This window comes from Balaenoptera borealis, assembly GCF_965194805.1.
Source record: "Balaenoptera borealis genome assembly, chromosome: 1".
Classification (NCBI taxonomy): domain Eukaryota; kingdom Metazoa; phylum Chordata; class Mammalia; order Artiodactyla; family Balaenopteridae; genus Balaenoptera; species Balaenoptera borealis.
The window spans coordinates 141,943,801-141,966,005 of NC_138860.1; the positions used below are offsets into that span (position 1 = coordinate 141,943,801).

The 22,205-nt window shown below is 39.4% G+C and overlaps 1 protein-coding gene and 1 long non-coding RNA gene across 14 annotated transcripts in view; one reads left to right on the plus strand and one right to left on the minus strand.

The window, feature by feature from the left end:
- NFIA (nuclear factor I A) overlaps nucleotides 1-22,205 on the minus strand; it is a 373,135-nt gene that overhangs the window by 122,939 nt on the left and 227,991 nt on the right. For all 13 annotated transcript variants that reach the window (XR_014235007.1, XM_082357481.1, XM_082357488.1 and 10 more), the window contains 2 exons: nucleotides 18,659-18,733; nucleotides 1,440-1,557 (listed from right to left, as the gene is read on the minus strand). Coding sequence is in view for 12 of the 13 variants with exons in the window: in XM_082357481.1 (XP_082213607.1) it covers nucleotides 1,440-1,557; nucleotides 18,659-18,733 (193 nt within the window). In the remaining variant the exon portion in view is untranslated. The remainder of the gene's footprint in view (nucleotides 1-1,439; nucleotides 1,558-18,658; nucleotides 18,734-22,205) is intronic.
- On the plus strand, nucleotides 1,566-9,122 carry LOC309613535. Its single transcript, XR_014235777.1, has 2 exons — nucleotides 1,566-3,209; nucleotides 3,279-9,122. It is a non-coding gene; the product is annotated as an uncharacterized lncRNA (long non-coding RNA).

Here is a 22,205-nt window from a genome sequence, read left to right on the forward strand (position 1 = left end):
AAATAGCCCATCAACTTTTAAATTAATCACTGACCACAAGTATTTGCAAAGCTCTTTCATGTTCACTGAGTGTAGTTACACCCAATGTCTCTTCCATCAGCAAACATTCAAAATCCTCAAAATGTATTAACATCCAAATGTGTTCACAATCCCATTCTTTTATTTTAAGTGTTTTTTTCGGATTGGAGACTTTTTTTTCCCTGAAGAGCAGATACCCCAGTGAACTGAGGGGGACATTTAAACAGCAAGAAAGATGATGGTAGAATCTGGTGGTTATATTTAAGGAATAACTGTTTCTTTAACTGTCTTCAAGGTACTGGTAATGACTAAGCTGATTTTTTTTTAAAAGTAATGATGGTTAAATATGTAAAGTCAAGGTAAGAATGAATCTCTACCATGGGAAATTTCTATCATCTGGCCATTGTTTTAAATCCTAAAACTCTGGTACTTGCTTTAGGAGGAATATACCTTTGTCAAACGTTTTTCTGTGAAGCACACAAACATTAAAGATTGTTCTGCACCATTCTTTTCTTTGTTGTCACAGTCTAGTGCTAAAGCCAATTTGTAAAAGAATACTGTGGGTTTAATGCCTAATCCCTTTCCCTCTGGTACAGGTTATCTAGAGACAACAGGATCTTGCAAAATGCTTCATTTTGATTTTGGCTTTGTGACGTCAAGGGGATCAAGAACCCCAGAATTGTTATCTGGTTATGTTCTTTTAGCTTTGCTCTTTTAAAGGTCTCCCGGTGTAACAGTGTTTATGATCTGGCCTCACACTGCTGGGGGACTGCATTTGCTTTTACATTCTCGCACCAGGATATCAAATAGGTTGCCTCTCACAGGGCAACTCGAGTAGACTGGATTTTGAGACCTGTCAGGGCTCAGTAGGAAAAGAGCTGGGACTGATCTGTAATGTCTGTTGTGGGCATGGAGACTGGGACTGACGTCACCAGCGTCAGCTTTCTGCCAAACAAGCCAAAACACACCCCCTTTTCCCTAGTCAAGCCTTGTCCTTAATTTCCTGGGAACCTGCTATGTTCATCATCCATCCTTCCTCCATGCCTTTGCTCGTGTCTTCACCCCACCCAGAACACCATTCCTTTACTTTCCATCTCACCAACCCCGAACAATGCTTACAGTTTATAGCTGAGCACAAGTCACTCTTTTTGGATAAAGCTGTCTTTAACTATTTTCAGCCTATGCCACACAGTTTTTCACTGACTTGTGTGTGTGTGTGTCTGCGTGTATACACATATATGCATGCTGCATATGCATTTGCTTTCTCTCCCCAGTGAGACTGAAAATCCATTGGGGCTGAACCCATTTCTAGTATCTTCTACTACTACAGACACACTGCTAAGTGTCTAGCAGGCCCAGAGTTAAAATCAAGGTATGTAACTATGAATTATGACCTCTTTATGAGCCATCAATCAAATTACCTGGTAGAGGATGTGCTGGGTAAAGACCTCCTCATGGCTCCCGGACTCATGCTGTAGTATGAAGAACTTTCTAAATCTGAGAGAGAAAAATTTGGGCCAGTTCCTGCAGCTATTGGTGCTAGAATTAAAAAAAAGAAAGAAAGAAAGAAATATCGGGTAAGTTCTGTAAATACAAGACCAATGAGAGCATATTTCAGTGTCGCATTTAACACATTTTATTTTTGAATTTATATGGTAAGATCATCAAAAACAATCAGTAATGAACTCGGACCTTAAAAGAATATTGACAATAAAAATCATCTACATCGGAAGGACATATTTTTTTTATAACATACCTTTCATCTTTTCTCTTTTTGTAATGGTAAATTGTCACCAAGGTTGCAACATTCCTGGATGCTTGTAACAAAAATACCTCCACGTTTTGGTCTGAAACTTTTCTTGAATGACCAGACAAAATACTCCCTGGGCTTTTCTAACTTTGTCTGATCGTGATAGCTTCCACTCATCTGTATTTTGGAATTCGTTCTGAACTGCAAATTCATCTTTCTAGGCCACCCATTCCCAATTTCTTGCCCTGAGAAATGTGTGATTTCTCCTTACTCCGAATCACCTCAGCACCCTGCATACATCTTTACTTTACTATTTGTCCCACCTTCTCATGTAAGGCAGGGTCCTCAAACTATGGTCCCTGAGCCATAATTTTTGTGGATAAAGTTGTACTGGAATAGCCACACCCCTTCATTTACATACTGTCTCTGTTTCCACACTACAACAGCAGAGACAAGTAGCTGTGACAGAGACCATATGGTTCACACAGCAGAAAATATTTATATAGAAGAATTTGCCGACCTCTGATTTAAGGGATTGTTAAAAATAACTTTGACAACACATGATTTTCAGAGCTGACCCTTGTGGGAGATGTGATTCTCTGTACTTTTTTATGTACTGGATATCCTGTTTACAGGAGTAGCTTAATAAATATTTTCAAATGAATAAATAACATCTATCAATCTTGGAAAACAATTCTGTGTAAAATCAGTGATGTAACTATATAAGTGCAAATAATCTGTTCTTTTGAAAGATTACACAAGGTGGGAGCAATAGATGCATATATTTCTGTATTGAGGCATTAGTTTGAGAGTTTTAAGCCCATAGAAGTGGATATATAAATAAATTAAATAGAGGCTCATATCCATAAGAAGAAAGGATAATTAGGAAAATCATGAACCAGGGACTTTCATTCTTTCAGCAAATGATTACTGAGAGTCTGCTATTGCTAAGAATTGTGCTGGGTAAGGAAGGCACTTAAATCAATGACATGGTCCCTACCCTGAAACAGCTCTAGAGAGTGAGGCTGACAGATTAGTTTCAATACAGTCTGATAAGTCCTTTGCTAGAGTTATTCCTAAATTGATATGCCTGCACAGAAGTGGGTATGTAACCCAGCTGAGGGCTAAGAGGTTCAAGGGAGTAAAAGGGCCTCAGTAAATGTGATGCCTGGGAAGAATGTTAAAAGGACAAGTAGGATTTACCCAACTGAGAGGAATGGAGGCATTCTAGGCAGAGGGAACAGCATTTATAAAGGTAAGAGAACATAAAATGTGATTGGATTTCTGATAACTTGATATGATGTAGTATATAATACATGGGGAAAAGAGGGGAGATTTAAGGTCAGGTCATGAAGGGTAGGTAAATTCATGTAGGTAGGTAAATTCATGTAGGTAGGTAATTCATGTAGGTAGGTAAATTCATGTAGGTAGGTAAATTCATGTAGGTAGGTAGGTATTTTCATGTAGGTAGGTAGGTAAATTCATGTAGGTAGGTAATTCATGTAGGTAGGTAGGTAAATTCATGTAGGTAGGTAAATTCATGTTTCTGAATTTGAGTTCAGTCGATTCCCAAGTTTATAAGCTATTAAAGGACTTATCACACTCCACTATCATTGGGGACTTTTGGGTTTATATTGCTAGTATCTAATACAATCCCTGACACCAGGAGGCAGTCAGTAAGCATTGGTCAAATGGAATTGATTGTTAGTCAAAGGAGAACCAACACAGTATAGGAATGTTGTCATCAAATTTGCACTTATAAGCTAGACACACCACCTGTCAGGAGGGTAAGCTTGGAGTGGGGAGGGGTGGCAGTCAAAGAATATAATCAGTAAAACCGTGGAGCCCAGTGGAGTTCATTTAAATAAGAGAAGATGGGGGTGTGGTCTAAATTCAAGGGATAGAAAGGAGCCTGGTGACAGCTGTTTAGGAGTTAGAATTGAGAAAATATATTGACTTCTTGAGTGTGGTAATAATGGAAAAGGAGCAGTATGGGATAATTCCCAGAACCGCTGCTTGGGAAACTGGGTGAATTGTGAAGCCATAATAAAACTATGGAATCAAGAAAAGGCATGAGAGGACACAGCAATTTCTAAAATAAACATTTAGTTGTTTGATTAATAGCAATGGCTAAACCTTAATTGCAACTATCGTTATATAAAAATAGTCACTGCTAAGAAACAGAAAGTTCTGAAATTCACATATACTTTCTGAAATTCAGACACATTTCTCAATGACAGGCTCTATGGAGGAAGGCCTTTACTTCAAAAATAAATGGTTAGGCTTGATAATAAGTGTAAAGGGAGTTCTAATTAATAATTTTGCTAGTCGTTCCCAAATTTGCTTTTTATATTAAATTTATTTACATAATCTCCCCTTTGAGTTCATAATATTTTATGTCTGAAATAGGCCAGGAGGTGGGGAGGGGATTGCTCTAATATGGGCATGGACCACCCAATATCCCTCTTAGCAACATGGCATACAATAGGTGCTTAATGTTTGTGCCTTCATGGAGCTTAGAGATTGGCATCTCTCGTTAACTAAAACAGAGGATAAGGCTAATCAGTGTCATGGGTCTGGATTTAGATTTTCTTCACAAGTTTAAAGATGGGGTTGAGGGTTCCGCCGGATGGAGCGCCGTGGAAACGGCATGACCCCACTCCCCCCCTCTTGGAAGGAAAGACAGAGCAAAATGTGAGTGAGATGGACTTGACGCCACTGAGAGAAGTCTGAGGCCCTCCACCTATTGGTGAGTATCCAGCTGCTCTTCCATTTAACACTCTATCATGTTCTACCCTGGAAAATATCTTTTACCTTGCTTATATTTTTACAATGTCAAGGGAGCCAGAACAGGTGAAGGAAGAAAACTACATGCGTGCATGTGGTGTGTCTACTTCTCAGAGAGAATAAAAAAATCATTAAGCCCACGGAAATGTTCCTTAACTTGCCTGTATATTTACTTCCTGTGATCCACTTAGTACACTGTAGCTGTAATCTAAAAAAGAGCATCCAAATTCTGCCTTCTTGAAAAGAGTCTTGTAAGGAAACATCACCCGGTGCTGTCTGTACGTATGTTTGGCATGAATGTCAGCTTATTGCCATGGATTCTGATTCAGTGATACTGTGACAGCCAAAGAGAAAGCCTTATATCTGAGGGTAGAGGTCACAGTCAAAGTATCCTTGCAGTGGGTTGGGTATTCTCAGCGCTTCTAATCTGAAGAACAGGAAGAGCCTTGACAAGTAACCAAGAACTCAAAAGGTGTACTTTCAGCAGGCTTTTCTGAGTACCTGGGGTCCATGTTTTGAGCAGCACTTTATTATATCTAACTTAAGCCTCAAAACAATCTTTTCAGGAAAGGTGCATTTTCTAGATGAGGAGAACTAAGCCCTGGAGTGAGGTTAAATCACTTGTCCTGGATCACAGAAAGGCAAGAAAGAGAGAGAGCCAGGATTAAAATTCAAGGATGTCTGATCTCGAAACCTGTGCTTTTCCTGCTGCACCACCCTGACTTTCATGTACAATATTGGCCTTAAACTTGAGATGATAAAAGGGTATGTAGTATCTCTGTCCCCACAGGGTTTACAACCTAGCAGAATAATAAAATAATACCTGAATATCTAATGCAAGGCTGAATGTGTTAAATCTCATAGGGAAAATGAAAAGAATGTGTTAGGAAAGTTCAAAGGAGTAATAGATCCCACTGGCTTGTGGGATCAGAAAAAGGGTTAACTCCAGGAAGGGTGGGTGCTTAAGCTGAGCCTTCAAGGATCGTTGGGATTTAAAGAGGCCCAGAAGGAGATAGGAGAGGGTTTCTAAGCAAAAGAGTACGTACCTAAGTTTGGAGGTAGGAGGTAAGTGGGTGATCTGTGGAAACCATGACATTTTCTGAGTAGCGGGGTGATAAAATAATTGTTGAATCTGAGGAATGTTAATATAACGACAGCATACAGAATGCGCATAAGGGGACCAAGACTCCGGAGGTGGGGAAGTCAGTTGGTAGGTTGGTTTGGGAGTCCCGGCGAAAGGGAATGGAGACCTAAACTACACTGTCAAGGAAGAAAATAGAATTTTCACAATTGGTATCTGTCACCTCTTTCTGGATAGTAAACAGGTATAAAAGACATGTTTCTAATTATACACTATGGAAGGGCATAAACGAGCAAATGATTATATTATTCTAATAAATATAAAATATCGAAAAGATGTATATAACAAAATGTGCTTCTTAGCTAACGATGGTATTACGTCCTTTTTGCAAATTAGGGAAATAAGTTGTCGAGAGGGGGTTAAATGATTTGTCAGGTGTCTGTCCAGGATGTCATGCTGGGCTTCTGAAGCTAATGACTAACTGCCTGCTGGTGTGGTGCAGAGATTATAGCCACTGCCAATCAAACGTGGGGATGTCAAGGAAGGATTGGACCAGCTACAACATTTCCTGTCTGCTCTGTATATTGTGAAACCTGATTTTTGACCATAGGCTTCATCATTCTTTAATTAACTCATACATAAGATTTTCTACCCAAGTAGATTGAGTGCAATTTGAGCTCTGTAAAGATAGACATCCCAAGGCATAGAAAAAGTGCTGGTCAGGGCCTGGGAGAGATTGTTTAGAGTCCAGCTCTGCCAATAACCACGTGCAGAACTTGGTTAAGTCACTTAAACTCTTTGGACCTCATAATCCTAATATTCATTATGATAAAAGTGAAAATTCATCACCACTACCACCAGCACCACCCATCACTGCTACAGCTATCAGCATCACAACAACAAGGACTAACATTTACTAAGCATCACTTTTGGGCAGACACTGGGCTAAGAGCTTTAAGCACCTCATCCTATTTAATCCTTGCAACACCACTAGGAAGGACTGAGGCACGAGGAGGTTTAGTAACTTTCCTAGGTCATGAAGTCAGAGGCCTTATACCAGATGGCCTTTAATCCTACAGATCCCACAGCCTCTTTTCTGTTCCCAAACAGCTGATGATCAGTAAATATACTTTGAATTAAGAAGAGTAAATAACTACCCTCCCCCTCCATTTGCACCCCCTCTCCCAAACTTTAAGCAGCGCAAAATGACACTTAGAAATCTGTAAATACACATAAATAGTGAGAACTGGCTTCTCAACTCTCTGAAGTGGCGCTGCGATTACTCCAGCCTGAAGTATTTGTGGATTTTGTTCCACCAAGGAGTTTTCCTCCATAGGTTAACGTTGGGGAATTGTCTCTTAAGATGTTATTCCTAAGTCATTCATCCCCCTCCCCCTGCCCTTCTTTCCTGTCAGGAGTAGAATGTAGTCTTTGTGTCATTTCTTAATAAACGGTTTGCTATTAAGGAATCATTACAGTAATGTGGGCTATTGGAAGAAAGGGGTTACTTTAGTAGCCAACCCTCTTAATGACCTGCTCTTCTGTACACATTAGTAGTTGGATAAGGTTGTGGTTATTGAACTTCTGCCATCCACCAGAGACAATCTGCTCAGGCTTGCATTGCTGGAAAGAGAAGATGATGGAAAAAAAAAACTCTATCCAAAATTTCAAGCTACTCTGCCTGGGAGATAACAGTGTACTGAGTTCACAACTTGTTCAGTGGGAATCAGCGGGAAGCATTAACTAAATGACTAGTGCGGCCAGCCTATGGCTAATGGCACATCTTCTCTGAGAGGCTCCATTCAGTTGAATTCACCAAATATTTATGGAGCACTTTTAATATGCCAGGCTCTGCTCCAGATGCTTGAGATCCATCAGTGGACAAGATATATAAAAACCCTTGCCCTCGTGGGGTTTATTTACATTTTAAAGATTAACAGTCATAGCTGGTCTTTCCTCAAATTTGCATGGCAACTAAAGAAGATGGAATATTGGCTAATAGGTATCCCCCCAAAAAGACTATCAGGATTTAGTACTGGATTTCCAACTTGTAAAATAACTATTGAAAAAAAAAAGAGAGGTTTATTTCTCTCTAGATTACGTACTCTAATGTACTCACTGAGACTTTGGGAACTTGTACTTTAAGACTGGGGCGGGGAAAAAAGTCCAACAACAGCACACAGTTCTATGGGCCCAGCACAATTTAGTGTTGTTTTGCATTCTAGCGGCACAGATCTTGTAAGAAAGTCCATGCCACTGGCACAAAAGGAGTGAACATGGGAAAATACTTGTTCTTCTTTTTATCAAAGGCACAGTTGTAAACGCACAATGCTATGAAAACTCAAGCAAATCTGGAATCATCGTTAAAGGGAATTAACTTGGAAAGTAATTTGTGGCAAGAAAATTCAACTCCTTTGTTATCTTCCTTTTACCGTAATATGCTTCCTGAACACTGCTTATGAGAGAGGGCTCTTAGAAAGAAAAAAGTAAGTATAGTAAAATTAACTCATTTTATCAATTTGTGCTCTCGGCCAGAGTTTCCTGACTGTGGCTTCGAAGGGCTGTAAAACTGATGAATTTGCATGGAAAAAGAAACCAGTGTAAGTAATTTGTATAGGAGGGAACACGGGCATAGACTGCTATAATTCAGACACCCTGCAGATAGCAGACTGCTGCAGTGTGAGCAGTTACGGGTTAGAAAAATGACCACACGGCAGTCAGTCTGACTTGAATGCAAATCAATCATAAAGGTACTTTCTCTGCAGCTTCTACGCCACGGTCTTCAGCAACTCCTTTGCCAAGCAGATTTCTAGTTTGTAAACCGTGTGCTGATCTCCTTTCCCCACTCTTCCATTCTGAAAGGTCTGACCCAATGCAGGCTTGGAGTATGTTTTTCCAGAATGGAACATAAAAGAAAGGCACTGAACCAAAGCAAGGGTTTCCCTCCAGGTGAAAATGAACTTCCCTGCTATTATAAGATTGAAGCAATGTTTCATTATGAAATGTAGCATTAGGTGCCAAAAGCAGCTAACACAGAGCACTGTTTTCACACATTCACGTTTTGAGGACACAGGGTAAGGAATATGTAAATTTGTGGTAGCAAAGAAGGTAAATAGAGGAATATTTATTTCTAAAACAATATTTTCCTTTTACGAAAATAGGAACCATTCACTGATACCCTCTTCCTCCCCACTATGAGCCATGAAGATGGTTTATCTTTGATAGATAATTACTGTGAGTTCAATTTGTAAATAAAGCGTATTCAGGCACTTTATCGCCATAGAGTCCAGTCTTGGATCTCAGTAAACTTACATATCTACTCTATAAAGGAAGGAACTGTCTCCTACTTATTTCTGTATTCTCAGCACGCAGTGAAGGATGCTTCATATATTCACATGCAACAAATGTTTACTGAGTTGAACTAAAATTATATGAGCTTCTTAATGAAAAATGGTGAAGAACTAGTACTTAACGAGTATTTATTAAGAGCCAGGCAATGGGATAGGTGTTTTACCTAAATTATCTCATTTCATCCTTGCATGGGGACATGGAATATGCACTTGTATTCTTCTCATTTAGAAGTGAAAAGGGAGCTGCGAGGTTAAGTAACGTGATCAAGATCACTCAATGATTACTCATTGCAGCTCAACATGTGACAGAGCAGGGATTTGAACCCAGATATCTCTAGATACCTGCCCGAAGAAACAGAGGGGAAACCCACATTTCTAGTCTCCTTGTCTTTCCTTCATCATTGGTTACTGGGGAGATGAATTCAGTAAGATTGAAATAGAGAAATATTTATCACCTACCACTTAACTGGCAAAACAACTATCTCCTTTGTTTTTACAGGTCTTTAGAGTGGCAGGCAGTGCTTCACTGGGTGAAGGACCTGACACCTGGTCCTGCAGAGCAACCCACAGTGGGGTGAGTGATGCTGACGGATCTCTTGCATTAGTGGCTTCTGCCTTTGGGACTGAAATTGATTTTCTGCATTTTACAGTATCATCTCTTCTTAGCTTTTGGTTGAGGTCAAATGTGGTACCCGTTTAGTATATGATACAGCCTCAGCCATGGGATTAAGTCTTCTCTGACAGGGAATAGATATGATAGCCTAAGAGGTCCTTTCACCACAATGATCTATAAACCAAGGACGGGTTTCTAAACATAAGCCCCTTAACCAGGAGTGCACTGGGACTATCTGACCATTAGCAATTAGGAAACCAAACTATGTCAACAGAGTCCCATCCCAACAACCTACAAATCCAGCTGTCTGCAATACTTCTCAATATTTTCACCAAGAAGTGTTTAATTTTTTCCCTCCTCCATCTATTGAAAAATTCTGGGTGCTAATATGTCCTCACACCAATCACATACTGGATTAACTCAGTTCCCAGTATTTGACCTAATATGTGGCTTTTCTGAGTGTGAACCCCCTCAGTCTCGTCCTAGACAAGCCTATAGGGTCATCGGCAACCGTCTTTGTAATCAGCAAGAGTTATAGTGAAGACAGTATATTCCAGCCAAAATCTCAATAATATTTGCAGTCTTATTGTGTCAGGGTTTTGGAAAGCCCCCAAATGCCTTTTAGTTCCCCAGTGTTACCTATTGGATATGAATATCTTCTCTTTAAAAATTGAGGCTTCTGAGTGCATAAATGAAGATTTACTAAAAACCAACTGGCAGTAATGACCTCCAGCATACTGGAATTTTTACACCCATAATGTAAGAGAAAGCAAAATTTTCAAATACTATAGAACCAAATACTTTGAAAAACTCTGATAAAAATAACCATGGTGTGGCTGGCCACTTAAAAAGTTGTTAACGTGTCAATGTTAGACCGAGAATTTTTAAACATCTTGTTATCCATTCTATACCCTGGAAGAGAAATTCCAAGAATAATGCAGAAACATAGGCTTTGGCTGAAAACGTGAGGAATAAGAATTTTCTGGCTTCCTAAAGCAGATGAATTAGATCTAGTATTGGCATGCTCTTTTTCTATCGGAATTACTAACTCTGAAAGGGTCACTAGAATGGTCCTCATAATAAATTGATTTTTAGAACATGAATTCTAAAATCAGCCCGTCTTAATTTATACACACACACACTCAGCACATATAGACACACATACGCATTTTTAATAAATTTGCTGATAGTGTGGTCAACTCAAGGATCAGCTCTGAGTGAAAGATCGGGGACAGAGGCTTTGTTCAATAATAATCATAGTAGTTACCATTGTTGAGCATCTACTATGTGCTAGACTCTTGACATTTTCTCACTTCATCCTTGAAACACTCCTGAAAGGTGTTTCTTTTTTTTTTATTTTTTTTAACATCTTTATTGGAGTATAGTTGCTCTACAGTGGTGTGTTAGTTTCTGCTTTATAACAGAGTGAATCAGCCATACATATACATATATCCCCATATCTCCTCCTTCTTGTGTCTCCCTCCCACCCTCCCTATCCCATCCCTCTAGGTGGTCACAAAGCACCAAGCTGATCTTCCTGTGCTATGGGGCTGCTTCCCACTAGCTATCGATTCTGAAAGGTGTTTCTATTTCCAGCACTCAGACTTAGACCCAGCACACAATTGGTACTTAATAAATCTTTGCTGATTGAATAAAATGATGGTTACCTATCAGGAGAACACAGCTGAGAGGGGTTAAATGTTGCCCAAAGTCACTTGGTAAGGCCAGATCCCCAAATCTATTATCCTGGACTATTTTATGATACCATTATGCCACCTTGCATATAGATTTTATATAATATATTATCCAAAGAAAAAATTACATAGAAAAGATGAGAAATAGATGAATATATGAAAAGAGATCGTGATAACAAAATAGTATGTACATCAAGGTGTTATGTGTTTTGCTTCTCCCTGAGTCAAACCTTTACCATAAAAATGTTCATAGTCTGGTAAATTTAGTAGGAGCTTCAGCTAAGAAAAGAAAACAAGAGGCCCTCTAAATCTTGCTATGAGAACTCACTGCCAGCTCTAACCAGGAAGGCTGTAGGGGTATGAGTGTAACAGAAAGGACAACACCTTCATGCACAGTATTGGCTGATGGGTCTGCTGATGTCATAAGCTTCTTCTTATCATAGCTCTAATTTCAGCCGACATGGTGGTCATAACACGGCTGCCAGAGCCCACACCAAACACAAGGTATATGCACATTTCAATTTTTAGGTAAGGGTGGGAACACCTTTTACTTTATGGGGCTCTTTCTCTAGTGGGTGAGGAGAGTAGGACAGAACAAAAAATCATGTTTGGCCACACATACTGTGAGCCGGGATTCAGAAGGAAGAGTAGTTGACGAAAATTTCCTGCTACTGTCAGTTCATTCTATTTGTTGCCAGCTTTACTGTTCAAATATTCACCCCAAATATGTCAAGAAAATTAAAAGAAAAAAAATGATACAACAAAACATCCTTTTCAAGTAATTCAATTTCAGTATTTATTTTGAAAATTTATTGAATTATAGTAGAGGAAACCCACTAAATTAAGCCAGCCAGACTGGTATTTTTCTTCCTAAGAGTATGGCAATATTTATTATTTTGTCTCTTCATGAGGGGTTGATTAAAACTAGAAAATAAAACATTTGCAATGTCATAATATATTCAGAATAAGGTGGCTTAGACTGGCAAATGAAAAAATATATAGGGTCAATCAGTATTTTCTATTCCATAATGTAACAGGTTTTCTTGAAAAACTGCATTCTGGAGATAGGCATTATGATTTTTTTAAAGGGACTCCTACTCTTTTGTCTGCTGCACATGATACCCTTACTCTGGAGGAGGTGCCATTGACTTCTACAGATAGAAAATGTGTGATGTTCATTTTAAAATTACTAGTAGAGCCTGCTATTGACCATCTAATTATGCCGAGTTCCATTTATAAACATAGCTAACCACTAAGTTTATGGAGACTTTTTGTGCTGCTTTAATAGGATATTGATCGAGAGCATAGTTTGAGTGGACTGCCATTGAATTGTGTAATGGCAAACAAGAGGCAAGGTCACAGCCACTGTTCATGCTAGGGCTGCAGTGTATTTTTTATTATAATCTTTTTGTTTCTTCCTTTAATGCTCAAGCCCAAATGGTTTCTTTCGAAAGAAGAGCTTGCGTAAGAATATAACCTGATTTTTAAAAATAATTTCCAATGCCATGATCAAAGGTGAACCAACAGGCCACCTATTCAGAAAAGAAAGTTTCAAATCTATTCCACTTTAACAAAGACCTAAAATCTGGCAAATAAATGGCACCCCAAAGGACTAGGACATCCGGAATCCCTTATCCTACACCAATTTCCTCATGAGTCCTTCTTTGCAGGAACGTTTCGTAATTTTCAAGTTTGGGCTTGTCCCTACCAAAGATCTTCGTTTCCTTATTGTACCTTAGAGCCGAGTTAATTCTGTTGTAGTAGCGCCATTACGGCAGGTTAGACTATTGCCAATAGTTCCTACTAAATTGCTGGTCAGAAAATCCAAGGGTGTGGATATGGGCCCCCAGAGACACACAAAGGACCTAGAGACTTACGAAAGAATTTTTACAAATGAACTGCAATTTGGATCTTAATGACAAATCTCGTGTAAGAATACAGAAAGAGTGCACATTTCTAAGGCAGAAAACAGCCACTAGGGTGCCACCTCATGCCAGGCTGAGGCATACGCCTTGCTCCATTCACTCCCACTCTCCATTGACAAACAACTCGGGAATCCTGTAGCCACCCAGCAGCCTAGCTTTGTGGCAGAGCCAGGACGATTCAGCTGCTGGATTTTAATAGATTCTGCAGCAATGCAACAGGAACCCAGAATCAGTCTGGGTAACTGAGAGTGGTTTTCACACCCAAAGACTCTAAGGCTGGCCACAGTGTACTGAGAACCCTGGCTTTTCAAAATTCCAGGGCCATGAAATCATACCCAGCCACGAAGTTTACTTAACCCTTGCAGCCAGCTCGGGTGTACAAACCACTGCTAGAAAATTAGAACCCGTCAGGCCAGAGTCACAATGGCCTGTGTGTATTTGCGGTTTTCCTCTTTCCCAGTGAAGTATTTAAGGTTTCAGAGTCACTCCACCAACTTCAAATGAAAGAGTCAGCACTTTAGAAGGATATGGGCAGAAGTAGTGGATTTTTTCGGGAGGATTTTCTGGGTGCATACCAGGAAGGATACTTGACAGCCTCAAAGCACACACTTTGAGGCAAACACTGGTGCAAAATAAACAAGAGAGGGTGCTGACAGAGAGCTATCTAAGCAGCATCATTTAGCCACCAGTAGAGTGGGCTCTCTTTGTAGCAACTTCATGGGAAAGAGACCCATCTGAAAATGCTTCTAGAAGGCTTTGTTTGAAAATGCAGCATCATGTAAGAGCCATTTCAACAGATGGTTCCTGTCTCTTTCCTCACAGTCTTATGCTAAAACAACTTTAATGATTCTGAACCTCAACGTTAGCACTTATAAACCCCCTCCCCCAGAGCAGAGAAGACTTCTCTCTCTCTCTGGCAACGTGTCTAGTGGTCTGTATGTCGCCCTCCCTCCCCCGGAACAAAGTAATAAATAACCAGAACTACTTTCAGATGGTCCTAGCACATGGGGGAAAAGGTAGGAGGAGAATGAAGATACATTTACTTTTATGCTACAGTACTCTCTTTGCTGCTAAGAGAAACAGAACTCTCCTTTCTTGCCTTTCACGGAGTCTGGATGATGCAAAAAATTAAAAGGTAGGCAGGCAGGAGGCAAGGGTAAGAGGCAAATTGGTGGGAGACTGCAGCAGGAGGCCCTGATTCCAACAGCCCCGTGCATCTGAGCAGGATGATTTCATGTCAAGCAAACTTGTCGCCTGACCCTCACATCTGAATGTGCAAGGCTAAGCCAGCAGCTTTCTCTTGAGTTTCTCGGCCATGGCCACCCTGTAGTAACACGATTATAATCAACAAACTTAGCACAGTTATTTCAGTGAATCCTCATGAGGAAATACTGAAATAGCATCTCCCTCCTCTATTAAATTTGAAAGGAGGAAAACTAAAAACAGAAACGAACTGGAAACCTGGGGAATGTCAATATTTGTATTAGCAAATTTAAAAACTGAATTCGAAAGATCCAGAAAGAGGGAACATTTTCAAGCTAAGGCCACCATTAGCGTGAAATTTCTGGGCCACGTATGTGGTCACAGGTGTGACTTGGGGGGACTGGGTGGGGCTGGGATAGACGGGAGGAAGTTAAGAAAAAATGTGCAGCACAGTGGAAGAAATTCTAGGACTCTGAGGCCATTAGAAACATCCAGGTGAAAGGCTAAACTATAGAAAGAGTAAAAAGATCACTTGTTGGGGGAGTGGGAAGATGACTAGTTGGAGCACACGTGATTTGTAAGGAAGTGAGACTATTCTGTATGATACTGTAACAGTGTAATAATATGATACTGTAATAGACTATTCTGTATGATACTGTAACAGTGTAATAATATGATACTGTAATAGACTATTCTGTATGATACGGTAATAGTGTACTAGTATGATACTGTACTAGACTATTCTGTATGATACTGTAATAGACTATTCTGTATGATACTGTAATAGTGTAATAATATGATACTGTAATAGACTATTCTGTATGATACTGTAATAGTGGATACATTTGTCAAAACACATAGAATGTACAACACAAAGGATGAACCCTAATGTAAACTACAGACTTGAGTTAATAATAATGTATCAATATCAGCTCACCAATTATAATAAATGTAGCACACTAACAAAAGATGTCCATCATAGAGGAAACTGGGGAGGAAGCGATATTGAAAGTCTATTCATTAAAAAAAAATCAAACCTGAAAACAAATCCAGGAAAAAAATTGTAATTAAGTATTTTACTTGTTTTGGTTTACCTGAAAATCATTTAAACTTTTTTTTTTAATGCACACATTAACAATTGAAAAGTTTATCAACCCTAATAAGAAATGATAATTTAATAATAGCGCAGAATCTTTGGATTGTTTAGTTCTATAATGCAGTTAATAGGAGAGGTCATGACAAAAATTTCTACAGGCAGCTAGCTGAGTACAGTAAAGTGAAAAGGGCAAGTTTCTTAACTTTGAGCATCACCGACTCCTTCATCTATTAAAAGGGGCAATAACGGCAACCATGGGGGGACTGAACGGTGCCTAGCACAATGCCGGCTGCTTGGTGCATGCGTGATAAATGCTGGCTACTGTAATGTTTCATATGTTACATTATGCTCCTACCAGGGCTAACATCATGCATTTAATCCACTTACATGCCAGTTAGCTTATTTCTATCTCAAGGCTACAGAATGTACTCCAGCCCCACTTATCTGGAAAAAGTGTCCACTGCACCTCTAGAATGGATGCTTAGTTCTTCTAACGTGGGGAGGTAGGCAGCGCCGTAAGGAATGGTTAAGGATTTTGACTCCATCCTGTGGTCTGAGCGTTACGTCTTTCAGAAAGGCGTGCGGGTGAGGAAACACGAGCTGGGGGACCCTTCCCTCATCAGCCAAGGCAATCTTGAGACACAGACCCTGAACAAACCTGGATTAAAGATCTGCAGGAGGGAGGGGGTTCTGGATGGCAGTTTGGCCAGAAGCCATGGTTCAGCTGACACAGCCCAGTCCCACTCTTGCCAGACAGTTTCAGTCAGCATGAGGGCATGTGTGGGTGAGTCCTAGCGCAATTACACAGCAGCGTACAGAATCGAAAAGCATTCAGGAGCCGAAGGATACTATGCCAGGCGTAAGCAGCACAGCCCTCTAAACAGGGACAGGAAACAAACCAGGTCCCTCTGTGGATTCAGTGTGTGGTCTGGCCATACCCCCTGGCAATCCTGAAGGCAGGTTGAGAATTCCCTTGGCAACCACGTGTGGTAGACTGAAGGGAAATCTAGTCAAGTTTGGAACTGATAAGGCTTGGGATAGAAGACCTTAAAGGGACACAGAGACAGTGGAAGAAGGACGAGATTCTGGGGGTGGTTCTGAGCAGTGTGGGCCTTCACATACAAACCCCCAGGCCTCAGGACACTGACAGTAATGAAGACTAAAGGTACGTATTACAGCAGCAAGGGTAGAATAAAAAAGGTCTTGTGCACCAATCTTAAAAGGGTTTTCTTTTCACTCATGAAGGCTATGATTAGATCCCAGTAAGGGCTCTATGAATGAATGTGTGCCCCAGTAATGCCATTAGGACAGTTATACTCTAATACATATACTCTATGTTACTATTATTATTAAAATCGCAAGAAAAATGTACGATGATGATCACCTTTTAAAAATCTTTAAAAAAGTAAAAAAATATACATACAAATGCATTTTTATTTGTCTATGGCAAATAACTGGTTCATCAGCTGTGCTAGGGCAGTATATATCCTCCAAGTTAACAAGGCAATCTCTCCAGTTCACTGGTTGGTACTCTAAGCACACTTCATCATACGGCAGCAACTTCGCCATTCCAAGTCATAACTTGCTGCTCATTAATGCTTCATTCTTTAGGGCTCTGACCCCCTACACCAGAACATCCCAGCATTAACCAAGGGTTCCCAACTGTAGAATTCTAACACCCATGGTTACCTTCCTGCTGTTTTCCCTGTCTAGTCTCAGGTTGTAGATTTCTTCAAGTTCCTTTGGGCTAGTCTCAGAGTACAGATTCTAGTGCTACACAGACTTAGCTTAACCTTTTATCCACTTGTTTGACTTTGGAAAAATGACTTAACTAGACCCTCGATTTAACTCATTTGTAAAAATGAGAGTAATTTCTTAATCTCACATGTTTATTGCAAGGATTAACTTTATGTAACATACATGAAAACCTAGCACAGTGCTTGGAGGATAGACTCTCCCTCCACCCTCAGATCCCCTGCCCACACCTTGTATCCCACTTTCTGGATTTTTAAGAAATAAGAACAGACAGAACCTGAGCCTGTGAGATCAGGATGGCTTGGCTTGCTTGACCTGACATCTTGTCATGAGATTGACTTGCTTACTCGGTCAAGCTTGCAAGACTGTAATACAGTGAATGGAGGGTATGAACTTGAAATAAAAATATTTATTTTTACTCCACCTCATTCCACAAAGAAGTTGATGCAGCTTGAAACCAATTTCAACAAGGTAAATTTTATCCACCAGTGGTGTTTTGAAGTTGAAGGGGGATAAAAAAATAAAATTTTAATATTCAGTATATTTTTCCTTGGTATTGGGACCTAGAACACCATAGTCATTGTAGATACGCTTCTTTTAATGTTAGCCAGAAACTTTTACTTTAATCCATTAAGCCCAATAGGCACAATGCCTAAGGCCTATGATCTTTTCAAGGCCTGCAAAGTTGTTTGAAGCGTGATGGAAATTATTATTTTTAGTTTTTTGAAGTATAATTGATGTATGACATTATGTTAGCTTCAGGGGTAATATAGGTATGGTTTTAAATAAAAACAAAGAGATGTTTTTGTGGGAAGGCAACAGTGTGTGTGTGTGGGGGGGTGTGTGTTTACATGGGGTAGAGGGAGGGAGAGTGAGAATCCTATACTTTCTCCTTGGACTGTCTGGATTATGTCATAGCAAAAATACAATCAATGACCCTTTGATCAATGGAACAGGGTGGTGACAGGTACTCTTAATTCACTGTTGTTGGTGATTATTGACAAGCTGGTAATGATCATGCTGCACGGTGTCACTCATGCTAAGGGCATTAGCATTCTTTAAAGGTCAAAAACAAATTCTTTTAAAACTCAGAATTTCTTAGAAATCCGGGAAGCCTCAATTTTTTTAAAACAGGTTCACACTATAAACTAGGGACTATGTGAGACACTCAGGATTTCAGTTCTTTCCCTATGTCTCACATTAAAATGATATTAATTTTTCCTGATCTAAATTCTTGGCTGTCAAACAAACTACGTGGCAAAATTCTTCCAGTGGGAGTATGAAGAGGAGATTCTGAAAGGTATTTATGTCTTTAGGAGGCCTAAGCAAAAGGTAAGCACAAACCCAAGGCAAATCTGTACCAAATCAAAGCAAAATTATACTTACTCTGTGACACTCTTACTAGCTCAGTCACACTAAAAACCCCTGATGTGACAAAACTGTCCTGGAAGCCCAAATGTCCTGGGGAAACAAAAACAAAAGAAGCGAAGTGTCATAAATAGAAGACATCTGACAAGAGAATTTCAAATATTAGTTTCACTGTGATTAAAAAATGTGAAGTCTAATTTCATATTCTGCTCTAGTTAGAGTCACGTAGGAGGGTATAGTCATTTAGTTGCATAGATGGTTTTTTGGTTTGAATCTTTGAATCTGGAGGTTATGGAAAGCTACGACACAACAACTGGGTGATTTTTGAAATGGTTAAAAAAAAAAGTTCAACAGGAAATCTGAAACAAAAGACGATTTAAAATAAATGGTTACCTTGGCTGACCTCTGAGACCTTCACAACTGGGATGAAAACAGCCTACCTAAGAATCAGCTAGGATAGCTAAATTCCCTAACAGTTTTTAAACATTGTTCTCTAAAGAAACATCTGATCGGGATTAGCTATCCATTCCTTCAAACCAAACAAGATTTAAAGATGTTCCCCCTTCATTTCTACAGGCACCATAGCGTGAATCCTTAAGAAGTCAGACTGCAAAAGACAAGCCCCAACCCTTGAAACATAAACACAAATTCTTTTGAGCACAAATAAAACTTTATATTTGTTTTGAGACAAGAGTTTTTTGTGGGGGGGTGGGTTGAACCTTATTTTTTGAGAAAAGATAATAAATTAATTGTTCAAAATGACTTACTCTTTGATTTCTGTATCTGCTTTATTTTTGCTGGATATAATTAATTTCCTTTAAGATATCTGATATTACATCTAATTGTCAACTGCTTATTTATTTTTATGGTATATACAGGAACATATTTATAAATGGCAAGGAATACATAATTTACGAATGTCATTTCCCTCTCTGCCTCTAAAGTTTTCTGATTCTGAGTCTCACAGGTAGAATCTAGTTGAGGGATCTGCTTATAGGGCTAGTGTAATCTCCTGCTTTAAAATTAGGGTCAAGGAAAAGTAGTTGGCTGAAGGGATTTTTTTTTTTAAATAAGTGTTCTTTGAAATAAGAAACATACCTTTAAGAAACACAATGTAAGAAACTGGACTAGTCTGAATGAACAACAAACAATCCATAAATAAGATTTATGTTATTGATAAAAGCAAGATTTTGCCCACTACTGAAAGGAAGCAAGTTTACCTGTGGCATAGTTTATGCACCAATAAATTTGTTAAATATCATGCACATAAACACATGCAAAAAAAATCACCACGCTTTGTAGAATTATAAATGGACCTACAAATTATTCTTTTTCTTTTGGTTACACTGGACTTTTGCATAAGAAAGATGTTTTGGCTGAGAATTAAAAGACAATTTTCAGTCAATTTTTATATCAAACATACAATCTATGATATTTTAGATGAAGCGGCTCTAATTTTTAGAACACGCAATAATCAGAACTTGCTTTTTTAAAATAAAATGGCACGATGTGTGGTGATGGATGTCAACTGGACTTTATTGTGGTGATCATTTTGCAATACATACAAATTGAATCGTTGTGTTGTACACTTGAAACTCACAGAATGTTTATGCCAATTATATCTTAATAAAAAAAAGAAAAAAAGAATCATGTAGATACACCACAATTTTTTTAAAAAGGCAAAATTCATTTGAAGAAGTGCCTAAGAAATTTCACCTCTTAAAAAAACCCACACCCAGGTATTTAGTTGACTTTTACTTGGTAAGTGCCTGAGGTACTGCCTCTTGGGTTAAAAGAAATTTCACCTCTTAAAACAACCCACACCCAGGTATTTAGTTGACTTCTACTTGGTAAGTGCCTGAGGTGTTGCCTCTTGGGTTAAAAGAACTGAGAAGTAAAAATAAATAAATAAATAAATAAATAAATAAATAATAAATAAATATCTCTAACGAAGTCTTGGCAAAACAGCATAATATCTCTTTCTACTGTGACAACGTTAACATCACATTTATCCCACAGACCATAACAAAGGAAATCCAACCACAACGTACGTTAAGTTTGACTTAAGACCCATATAACAATAGCGAGGAAATTCAGAGCTGAGTGGGAAAATCTGGGTTGATCTCCAGCTCTTGCTCATCTCTGTCTGCGTCACTTGCTTGCGGGCTGATACTTGTTTCAGTTCCAACCTGTGAAATTCCTTATTTTAAGGACGACTTAAAATGAATTTCTGAACAGAGTGAATGTGAACGTACTTTAATCCTGCCACCGGAAAAAGCAACCAATCTATTTTGAAGACTTAGTTTAGTTTAGCATGAGGACTTGGGAGGGGGAAACCTGAGGGCTCATCCATTCAAACCATCATCCTCTCCTGATTGTTCCTTTTCTTTTGTCCACCTCTTCAACGGTGGTGTTCTCCAGCATTTGTGCTCATCTCTCCTTATATATATATTCCCTATGTTATTTTCTTTATTTCCATGATATCAGCTACCAGGCTTGACTGTGATATTTGTGAAACTAGAAAAATGTTTGCTTGCTTCACCACTGTATTTAATACTTGGGACACAGCAGTTAGTAAGTGCGTGCATATTTGTTGAATCAGTGCATGAATGAATCTATAGGCCAATGACTCTCAAATCTTTATCTTTTGCCAAGATCTCTCTCCTGGGCTCCAAACCCATAAATCAAAATGTTTATTAGATGTTTCTATCCAGATAGCCCACGGGTATCCTCAGACCCAACATGTCCAAAGCCGAGTTCCTTTTCTTCTCTCCAAAAACCTGTTCTTACTCTTTTGAATTCCCTACTTCAATGAACCATCCACTGTTCATCTCATTTTCTATGTTTGGTGTCATCCCTGAATCTTGCCTTTTACAAACACCCACATCCAACGAATCTCCACTGATTCCATTTCATACTGTTTCTTCACTCCATGTATATCTCCATCTCTCCCTTCCAACTGTGGCCCTGGCTCTTCCTACTTCTCACCAGCATGATGGGACAACCTCCTACATCCTCTGTCATCAGTCTTGGCTTCTCCTCTCGTCTGCTCCCCACTCTGCAGCCAGAGCTGTCTCCCTGATGGGCAAATCTGATGATTCATTCATTTATTCAGCAAATACTCCTTGAGCACCTCCCGTGTGCCAGGCATTGGGCCAAGGGTTTGAGACACAGTCCCTACCTTCAGGGAATTTACAGTCTAGGATTAGGCACAGCTGAAAATCTAAAACAAATGAATTATTTTAAAAATTATAAAGGGAATAAATAATATGAAGGAAATAAGAAAAGCTTTAGAAACAGTGGTCAAGGAAGGTCTCTCTTAAGAGCTGACATCTGAAAGATACTAAGGAGACAGCCCGGAAAAGGAGGAGGAAGAGCTCTTAAGGCAGAGGGATTGGCATGTTCAAAGGCCCTGAGGTAGAAAAGAACAAGGTGTTGAGGAATCTGAGATAAACGCAAAGCGTTCAGAACTCACTGTCCTGTCAGAAATCTTGCAAGAGCCCCACAGAGTGTTCAGGGTTCAGTACAAACCCCTTCACTTGGCGTACGACCTCCACACCCCCTC